The sequence below is a fragment of the Notolepis coatsorum genome, assembly GCF_963971535.1.
Source record: "Notolepis coatsorum genome assembly, chromosome: 8".
Classification (NCBI taxonomy): Eukaryota; Metazoa; Chordata; class Actinopteri; order Aulopiformes; family Paralepididae; genus Notolepis; species Notolepis coatsorum.
In genome coordinates, this window is record NC_140172.1 from 154,985,054 (window position 1) to 154,996,409 (window position 11,356).

The 11,356-nt window shown below is 43.4% G+C and overlaps 1 protein-coding gene across 1 annotated transcript in view; it reads right to left on the minus strand.

The window, feature by feature from the left end:
• The window catches only part of ncam1a (neural cell adhesion molecule 1a), a gene marked incomplete at both ends in the record, with an annotated part of 230,163 nt that overhangs the window by 194,208 nt on the left and 24,599 nt on the right, over positions 1-11,356 (minus strand). Inside the window, one exon of the mRNA XM_084320612.1 lies at positions 1,899-2,036. Coding sequence (XP_084176738.1) covers positions 1,899-2,036 — 138 coding nt within the window. The remainder of the gene's footprint in view (positions 1-1,898; positions 2,037-11,356) is intronic.

An 11,356-nucleotide genomic window follows, 5' to 3' on the forward strand; every position in this document is an offset into this window, starting at 1 on the left:
ATATGGCCAAATGTGTATTAGTACGGACGACCAGCTAAACTGAAAGCAATGTGGAGCGCTGGGCTCGAACAGGCGAGCCCAACGTCTCCAGCATTCGTGGTGAGCGCCTTGCCCACTGCACCACGTAGCCGCCAAGGAACCATTTTATTTACTTTCATCCTCATATCTGAATGTCTAATGTTACGTCTTGCAAATGAGTATAATGTACGTTCTGACCAGAGCTCTGTGTCACTTTATGGTCAGACGCTTGTGTGTGTGTGTGAACATGACATGACAACTATCTGTCTGTAACTTGAGCTTTCAGTGAAATAAACGTCTATTTCTATTTTCTTTTTAACGACTCAGAATGATTACAAAACGGCTAATCCTTTGTCCTTTAATCATTTCCATAACACAATTCAATAATGAATGAATAAAAATAATATACTGTATATTGTATACATTTCTGTGTGTTGCTATTGTAACAGGGTTAGTTTTCTATCCACTTGCCACTGTATGAATATGCTGTTGTGAGGTATTTTTCTATTGGTTGGGAATTTGCCAACTGTGAGGTAAAGTGCAAACAACTGAAACAAGATTCAAAATAATAATAAACTCCAACAGTGATGGACCAGCAGCCCCAGGCATTAGCCTACTTGGGGTAACACAATCTTTAAAATAAACTGGACTCCAGCCCAGCTCTAGATGAGCTCTACATGTAACTGGCCAGTGGCCATAATTTGGCTAATACTAATGTATTTTTGTTTTTTATCGATCGACTCGTTAAGGGACAACTGGGTGGGTTTTTTCGGTGTCGCCTGTTGCTTCTTTTCATCGTGTTGCTGCACAAACGTTGCATGTATCTCCGGATGATTCTTCCTGAGATGGGATATTCAATTTGAAGTATTGAAGGAACACGTCTTGGTTCCTCCACTCATAACCTCCGCTTTACAGTCACTGCACCCACCTCAGGAAGAATCATCCGGAGATACAGGCAACGTTTAATATCTGGAGACACTTTGAAACCATTCCAAAACAAAGACATAGTGAGCGACTCTAACACTAACAGGCTTGTTATTATGCTGCAAGTGACGATGCAGTTTGATCATGTCATCAAGCGCGCGCAGATAGATGTCTGCCCAAACATCTTCAGGGTCGGCTCAGAAATGCAAAAGTCACAGCATTTATTGCGAGTTGTGCCAAACAAACGTAAATATCTCAAGAACTATACATCACATCTCTCATATTGACATTTTGAGTGAGAAGAGAAGTAGCTGAAGAGTTTGATGTATAAAATGTGCATGTTGTGTAAAGGTTGTGTCATTAAAAAAATTTAAACCGATAATTTCCGATATTACATCTCTAGGTGTAATATGCTTCATGTAGCTCATGGCTAATGAGGGTATTTGTATTTATTTTACTATTGTAGCTCATGAAAACTACCTTGGTGTGGAGCCCACCTTTTTTTTCAACTGCAAAGTAAAACTTTGTCAACATGTTTTATCTAATAAAATAAAGTTCAGTCTGTTCATCTCACTTCAATCATTTTTATTGCAGAATATGGTATTTTCTCAAGCAGACAGATGTCAACACTGTAATCTGTGTTGCATGTACCTGACAAACTGAACTGTTTGTATTACAGTCATATTCCAATTTAACTGAATGCACATGTGTGTGTGTGTGTGTGTGTGTGTGTGTGTGTGTGTGTGTGTGTGTGTGTGTGTGTGTGTGTGTGTGTGTGTGTGTGGACTACTGTACTATTACAGGTATTGAAATTAACAATGCAACTTCCTTATAAAAAAAAGAAAAAAAAGTGAATAATTAAATACCGATACTTGGCGTCCCTGTATCGATACAGTATCGCCACGCAAAGTATCGCGATACTACTACGTATCGATTTTTCCCCCACCACTACTCACCGTTGATGACGACCTTGATCATCGTGAAGAGGAGCTCGCCCCTGTTCTTGACGCGAGCCTCACAGGTGTACATCCCCTCGTCCGTCTTCTTGATTGCGCGGATCAGCAGGTGCTGGTTCTCCGGGATCATGAAGCGAACTGGGAACGGACGAGAGAAGCCAGAAGTTCAAGTTTCAAGTTTGTTTATTATTAATTGTCATAGTACAATACGGAATACTTTTCCATGAAATGCTTTTTTTTGTGTATGAGCTCCTGAGAGTGTGCTAGATAAAAAATGGATAAAAAAGTATAAAATAGAAAAGTCAAAAGTACGTCAAATAATAGTGTTCGGTCAATATACATAGATACAATATACGATACAGAGTAAAAAGAGTAACAGTGAATGCAGAATGCAGAAATGGGATGAGGTACAAACTTAGGGTAAGGTGCAATGAGTTATGAATTGTAGTGCAAAACTCTTTAATATAAAGTGTGTTGAAGTGTCTAAAGTGAGTAGAGTGGGTGTTAAGGTGAGTGTCTATTTAAAGTGAGTGTGTACGTGTGGATGTGTGTGTGCTGTGAGTGTAGATGATGGGTTGTTACACACAAGACATAACAGTAAACGGACGGAGTACACAGGCCTGTAGGTCTAACACCTTTAACAGGGAGAGCGGGAGAGAACGCTCCTTTTCTCAACAACAACAGGGTTTTGTGATGGAAATCCTTTTTCCCGTTCTCCCAATTTAAGCGGAGATTGTAAACCGACGTCTACATGTACGGAATACAAGGATAAACACTTTTGTGTATACGGCGGGGCGGGGCAGAGGGGCAGGGGGCTCAAGCCCCATTTGGTCCGTATCCGTGCGCCGCCGCGCGTAAGCCTGCAATCAATAGCGAGGAATTCACGCTGCGTACAGTTTAGCTTATGTGGGTTGAAATCAAGTTGAAAGCTTGACTTCCAGGGAAAATGCTGTGTCTGCCTCGCCAGGGAATTGCTCCAAGCAGTAAAAATAGAGCATGAACTATTTCTGGTAAATGGAGCAGAGAAAATACAAAAGGAGGGGCATTTTAGACTCGAGCACTAAATTATACCCCCAACACAACCAACGCCAGCGAGCGGAGAGGGTCTCTGTGAAGTCAGTGGCACGCTGCAAAAAAAAAGAGCTACACTTAGCGAGGGATTTTATTGTTTTTTATTAAGCTGTCATTGTGCTTATTTCGAGATGTGTTTGGGTGTCGTTCAGACAGATGTGATTACTGGGCCGGCAGATCGTTTGGCTTGTTTAAATAATTGTCCTTGTTTCAATGTCTTAAATCTCGTAGCATTATCAGTGTCAGTGTCGTGAGGAAAAAAACGAGTCTTCACTTCACAAGATCAAAACATATTGAAATGAGACTTTAATGCAAGAGGGAAATTGGCTTTTTGCAAGTTCTTTTAGTGCACGTAAAGTGCAGTAATAACGCTGTGAGGAAACCGGTCGCAAATTGAGTTGGTGTTTCTTCCTCTAGCAGGGCGTTCGCTCTTAGCTTAAATGAGGCGTTAATATTCAAAAGCAATGAAGGTTTGCTGCTTAGTGGGCAACTTAAAAGCACCCTATTTCAACAACAAGTGTCTATGATTCTGTGGAGTCTAGAGATAATGTATGTGTTGATGATATATGTGTTTTCCCATAAAAAAATGTATTGGCCGTTTTTTTTTCTCAAATGCATTATTCCTTGAGATAATTGTCTGTAAACAAACCCTGACAGAGAGAGAGAGAGAGAGAGAGAGAGAGAGAGAGAGAGAGAGAGAGAGAGAGAGAGAGAGAGAGAGAGAGAGAGAGAGAGAGAGAGAGAGACAGACACACATCTTAGATACACCCTATCCATGCAGTAGGACATAATGCAGCCATCATACTGTACATGAAACTATCCTCAGATCATGAATCTCCAGTAATGTTTCATCAGCAAGAGAGCGCTCGATGTAAACTAAAACAGTGACATATTTGCCTATATTTATGTCTTTCTACTATTACCCTGCCCATACCTGTACCTCCCCTCCCCCATGCAGTTATGACACCCCGTATTTTCTTATTTTATCTTATCTTATCTTATCTTACCTTATAAACACACTGCTTTATGATTTAGACCTTTATTCTATGTATTATATTACATTGCATTGTTAGTTCACCACATACAGCTGAGTCATAATTATATTGACGGTATGACGGTAAGATATCAACTAATGTATTGTAGACATTATAATATGCATCATAAAAAATCTAATTCTTGCAGGTCTGCACCTAGATAAGATGGCTGCCATATGATTCCATCCCAGAATAGCAATTCGTTATGAATATGTCACGTTGATTGTTTCATCTCTATGGGGGCGGTCAGTGTTCCTCGCTCCAAACGTCAGCTCAAAGACGATTGGTTGTTTCTATGTATGACATACACAGCGGGGGGCATTGCAGAATCACTTTGAAATAGTGGTGTTCCTTTGTTCAGCTTACATAATAATAATAATTCATTTAATTTATATAGCGCTTCTCAATAACCCGAAGTCGCTGACAATAGTCGGGAGCAAGAGTACAAACAAAGAAACAAAAGCAAAGAAACAAAAACAAAGAAACAACAAAGAAACAAAAACAAAAGGAACATGAGACCATGGGGGGAACAGGGAAGACAGCATGATAGCACAAAAAAAAAGACTGGAGACAGACATCAATCAGGTTGGAGGGGGGGGGGGGGGGGGGGGTTATGGGTGGGGGGGGTTGAAGGCAAGGGAGAACAGGTGGGTTTTGAGGCGAGCTTTGAAGGTGGAGAGTGTAGGGGAGTCTCTGATGGACTGGGGGAGGGAGTTCCAGAGTCGGGGTGCAGTGCGAGAGAAGGCCCAATCACCAAAGTTTTTGAGTGTGGATGTCGGGACAGTGAGGGAGGCAGTGGAGGAGGACCGGAGGGAACGGGTGGGGCGGTAGGGAAGAAGGAGATCAGTCAGGTAGGGGGGGGGGGCAGGCTGTGGAGGGCTTTGAAGGTGAGGAGTAGTGTTTTAAAGTTTATGCAGTGTTTGATCGGGAGCCAGTGGAGGGAGTGGAGGACAGGAGTGATGTGTTCACGGGACCGGGTGTTAGTGAGGAGGCGGGCATCTGAGTTCTGGACCATTTGCAGTTTATGGAGGGAGCGGGAGGTGATGCCAGTGAGGAGGGAGTTGCAGTAGTCCAGGCGGGAGGAGATGAAGGCGTGAATGAGGGATTCAGCAGCGGGGGGGGAGAGGCAGTGACGGATTTTTGCAATGTTGCGGAGGTGAAAGTATGATGTTTTTACAATGGAGCGGACGTGGGGGTCAAATGAGAGGGTGGGGTCAAGGAGGACACCAAGGTTTCGGACTAGGGGGGAGGGGGTGATGGTGGAGTCGTTGATGGTGAGTGTGATGGGTCCTACAGAAGACATTGATAAACTGTGTCTTGTTCTGTGAGCTCGACGTCCCTGTAAATGAGGGTAACCTCTGTGTCTTTCGTTTCATTTCAAAGGTCGAGTGTACATACAGAAATAAGAAAAGAAAAAGCATATAAAATCACACAAGAGGCGAAAAGCTGGGATAACAAATCAATTAAAACGTGTAGGGGAGAACGGGGGACGTTGTCACACGGGGGGGTTGTCACATTCATTATATTTCACCACCAGAGGGTCCTGTCTCCCATATTTTGGTATTTAAATGTACAGAATTGGGGTCAGAGTTCACCTACGTTGTCATCTTTGGAGTGAAACAGCTGAACTTGAGGTGAGAGGACTTTTTGTGTTTTTCATGTCCATTTGTAAATATTCCGCTCCTCAGTATTTTTCTTCTAGGCTTTTACACAATTGGTTTATAATGAAACAATTATTACCCTTAAAAAGTGTGAAGGGATAGCTATAGTTTAGATCAGGGGTGGCCAACCTTTTTTGAACCAAGATCTACTTTTTTATTTACCACCTAGCCCGAGAGCTACCAGCCAAAATTGTATATTGTAAGCCGTCATTTGAGGCTTTATAAAAGCAGCATAATGAACACAAATCTGTCAGTGCCGAGTCCGACCTCATCTTAAATAACAAACAGCATTGCTTGTTGTAGTTAACAAGGAGAGGAAGAGTTGATTTAGCAATTTTTTTTTTTTTTTTTTTTTTTTTTAATAATCACATTTTATTAATCAAGATCTACTTGAAATCAGCCCGCGATCTACCTGTCGATCGCGATGCTATCAAGACATTCCAGTTGGGGTTGGTCGTCACATTTTCTCTGGGGTTGGTTGTCACATGTTGTGTAGGCTATTATTGTTAGGCCGATTTATTGTGTTCTTATTTTGTTATATAGGATTGCCTAAAGATGTGTTTCCTGTTTATGTTCATGTTAAGATGCATTAACTTATGTATTTGTCAACTTGTCAATGCAATTAAACTTTCAAATTTAGTTCTGCCTTCTTGTCTTCTTTTTAAGATTTTTCCCATTAAAACACATGGTGACAACCAACCCCATAGTGTGTGACAACCATCCCCATGATGGGGTTGGTTGTCACAATGTGTCAGAGTGTCTTTGATAGGTGATTAACTCTTTGTTACAATACTTTGGAAAATGAGAGGGATAAACATTTCAAGCCGACATCTTAAGCTTCAATTTAATGTAGGAATGACTATTGAAAGATTTTTTTTTTATCCACTTTTTCTCCCATTTTCTATTTTTCTCCCATCCCAATTTCGTATTTCCAATTCTCCCCTCCCCTGTCTTGAACGTTGCTAGACTATACCTCCCACTGGTCGGCTGCAGTGAGGACCAAGCCTTGCATCACGTGTCCCCTCCGGTACACGAGGAGGCAGCCGTCGCATATTTTCACCTGAACAGCGCGATCTCTCAGTGGCGAGGAGGAGTAACGCGTGGGAGGCTCACGCTGCCCCCGATACTTCCTGATTCTGCTGTACAGGCGCCACCCAACCGACCTGTAGGAGTCGCTGTCCACAACGTCCAATCCCCACCCACCGTCTTTCCCACCCTCTAACACTGCCCAATTGTGTTAGTACGACGGCCGGCCAAGCCGGTAGCAACGCCGAGAGCTGGCCTCGATACCAGCATATCCTGCGTTGGTGGCGAGCGCCTTGCCCACTGCGCCACTCAGCCGCCCTGAAAGATGTTTTGATGATGAACAATTCACACTAAAGTAAAAAGTGTGACCACTATCCCCGTTCTCCCCTACAACTAAAGGTCGGAGATCAAGGTTTTAAACTCAACAGAGGGAAGAATCTCAAGCTTTAAAGTGGTAAATGGTGCAGTGATATAGCAGCTTTTATCCAAAGTGCTTTACAATTTTGTTCCTCAAATTCACCCCTTCACTCTCACATGCACACACCGACGGCGGAGGCAATCCTGCAAGGTGCACCAACCTGCACATCGGGAGCAATTAAGGGTTAAGTGTCTTGCTCAAGGACACTTCGACACGCTGCCCGGGATGACCTGGATGGAATCGAACCGGGAATCTTCCGATTACCAGACGACCGTTCTACCTCCTGAGCCGCAGTCGCCCCCTTTAAGGACCGTTGGAGTTTATTCCACGAGCTAGAGGGGCATGATGGTGAAATGCAGATTGACCCAGTTCTGAGCAAACTCAGGGGACCTTAACACTTTGACTGCCATGAAACGTCTTTTCACGTCATTGCTGGCCATGCTCAAGTTGCCGGGGGACGCTGTACAGCGTCCTTATATCAATATTTCAAAAATCTGCGATCGGATTCATTATGTCCCCTCCGCTGGCCTGAGATCCACCAGCAGGACCCACTGAGCTCTCTGGCGGTTCAGGAGCGCCATCTGGTGGCCGATCGGCGCAATCGCCAAACAGGATGTTAAATAGAGGTTGTCCTAGACGACCGTAGTACTTCCGGCGCTCGCTATAGGTCCCGCGACTCTGGCTCGTCACACTACATAGCGATCGATTGCCAATAACTCGATAAACAACATGATTTGGACGTATATACCATTATACAAGCTGGAGATGGACCGGGTAAATTTACATCCCATAATGATAAGATTTCAACTCGACGATGATCGCCCAACGGCGCGCGGAGACTGGGGTGAGTTTCAGCGTGTAACGTTACCGTCTTCGATACTAACTGCTATTATCAACATTTGACCCACATTAGATGATTGGTATAACGCTGCCCACGGAATTATAAACGCCCCCTAGCCCATCCGGTCAACATCAGATGACGTGTAGTAACTTCTAGAAGTACGTCTAGTTGGAATTTTTTATATCGCGCTGATTGCCATAAAACTGTATTGCATCATCAATATAATGCATTTGGGGCTATATATCACGTTCTGGAGAAAGCTGCAGAAAGAGATGAAAACATACTTATACATTAGACCATACTTTACTATGAATATGTGAATGAAAAAGTTTAACGTTGCTACACAATGAACAATACATATAGGACTTTGAATGGGCCCTAATAATGGCAATCTAGCAATAGAATTTAAAAAGTTATAGCCATGCAAAGAAGGGGTCCATAGACAAATAGAGCCGGCAACCTATGGTATATCATTAATTTAACCCAAGGCAACCAAAGTGTTAAGGACCAGCCAGTCACTAGAACGGGTTACATACTGTAGGTTCGAAAATGCCATTATATCAAGTCTTACGAGTTGAAATAAAGGTTTGAAATTAAAGGGGAACTATTTTACTATTTCTTTCACTATTTGGGCACTTTTACACAATTCCTGTGAGTTTATGGAACACCTCTGTAATTTTTTATTTTTTTTAATTCATTGTTTTGTATTTCTAATCAAGTCCTCAAAAACAGCAAGAAGAAGAAGAAGTCCACTATTATCCCTGTACCCAAAAAATCCAAGCCTGCTTGCCTCAACGACTACCGCCCTGTAGCTCTCACCTCCATAGCCATGAAGTGCTTTGAGAAGCTAGTAAAGGGCTACATCTGCTCCTCCCTCCCCATCAACATGGACCCCCTGCAATTTGCATACCGCCCCAACAGGTCCACGGAGGACGCCATATCCCATGTGCTGCACACAGCAGCATCACACCTGGACAAGAGGCAGGGGAACTATGTGAGAATGCTATTCATCGACTACAGCTCGGCATTCAATACCATAGTCCCCTCCATACTCATAGCCAAGCTCAGGGACCTGGGCTTGGGCTATGACCTCTGCCAGTGGGTCTTGGACTTCCTGACTGGCAGACCCCAGGTGGTGAGAGCAGGCAACTGCACCTCCTCATCCATCACCCTCAACATAGGGGCCCCCCAGGGCTGTGTTCTGAGTCCCCTCCTCTACTCCCTGTACACACACGACTGTGTGGCTCAGCGGAGTAGCAATACAATCGTCAAATTTGCTGACGACACAGTGGTGGTGGGCCTGATCTCTGCCAACGACGAGAGGGCCTACCTGGAAGAGGTCAAGGTCCTGGCGGGATGGTGCCAGGAAAACAGCCTCTCCCTGAACGTCAGCAAAACAAAGGAGATGATTGTGGACTTCAGGAGGTCGGGGGTCAAGGACTACAGCCCCCTCAGCATCGACGGGGCACCGGTTGAGAGAGTCAACAGCTTCAAGTACCTCGGAGCCCACATATCCGAGGACTTGAAATGGACCATACACATTAACAGTGTGGTGAAGAAGGCACGACAACGCCTCTACTTCCTCAGGCGCCTAAGGAAGTTCCAAGTCAGCCAGAAGATCCTTAAGAACTTCTACTCATGTACAATAGAGAGCATCTTGACCGGCAACATCACCTCCTGGTTTGGGAATAGCACTGCAAAAGACCAAAGCAGACTACAAAGAGTGACACGTTCAGCCGAACGCACAATCGGAGGGGGGCTCCCCACCCTCCAGAACATTTACTACAAGCGTTGCAAGGGGAAGGCTAAGAGAATTATTAAGGACTCGAGCCACCCGAACAACTGCCTCTTTGAACTGCTGCCGTCAGGCAAGCGATACAGGAGTCTCAAGGCGAGCACAGAAAGACTCAGAAGTAGCTTCTATCCCCAGGCCATCAGGCTGCTAAACGAACAATGAATGAACACTACACAACAACAACCACCAAACACACATAGCACACACATCCACACGCACACACTCACTTTAAACAAACACACTGTAGCACCCACTACACACACTTTATAGCACACACCCACTTTAAACAAACACACTGTAGCACCCACTCCCCACACTTTATATTTATGGATGAAGGATTGCACTACAACTCGTACACCTTACTGTAAATTGTACCTAAAATTGTACCTCATCCCATTTCTGCTTTGCACTAGATAGTACTGTACATTAGTACACTGCATAGTTGTGTATTGTATATTATATGGTAACTCAGAACATTGTACATATGTCTATACCGAACAACTGTGACCTCATTTTCTTCTTCTAAATTCATGCTATATTATGTTATTATGTTATTTGATACTATCTTGTCTAGCACAGTCTCTGGAGCGTAACAGTAAGAAGCATTTTGTATGAAAGTATTCTGTACTTCTGTATGACAACTATTAAAGAACTTGAACTTGAGAACTTGAGCATTTTTCTACCTCAAGATCTTAAGCCGTTTTGAGCCTGGGCACCTAAACCACTGTGCCGCCTGAACATTATCATGCAGCGGTGTCTCTCTGACATCACAAATCATCACATTTTCAAATGACTCAGTTCAGTGAGGGTGAATATTGTGAGAGGAGAATTGGAAGAATGCGCCAATATGATAATTAGAGATCATATTAATATAAGTCCACATAGCTAGGAAACAATGCTAAACACTGAAAAAGGCCATTATAAGATAGTTCCCCTTTAAACAAAATGAAATCCTGGGACAAACATCAAGGAGCACCGATGTGAGGTTCAGTCACTTTAGCATGAACACACACACACACACACACACACACACACACACACACACACACACACACACACACACACACACACACACACACACACACACACACACACACACACACACACCACACACACACACACACACACACACACACACACACACACACACACACACACACACACACACACACACATGCTGCACACGCTCACACTCAACGGTCACTTTACACAATAAAAAGGTCACTTAAAAGAAAAATTATAATAAAAGAACGGGAGCGGTTCTTGTATAGTAAACAGATGGATATAGCAAGATAGCATAAGGATATATAGTATAACTGTAGATTGTATAGTATAGTATTGTATAGTAGTGTACATAAGACCCAGTGCCTCATCCGTAGCTAACATTGTATTGCACTATCGCAGGACCTTAGCATGTCTTTTACATGCTTTTTGTAAACTTTATGTACATTATACCTGTTATGTCTTATTCTTATTACTTGTATTATTGCACACATGTCTTATTCTTATTACTTGTATTATTGCACAATCGCCGCAGGCATGACCACTCGCATTTCACTGTATGCTTGTATGCCGTGACACATAAAAACTCTTGACTTGACTTGACTTGATA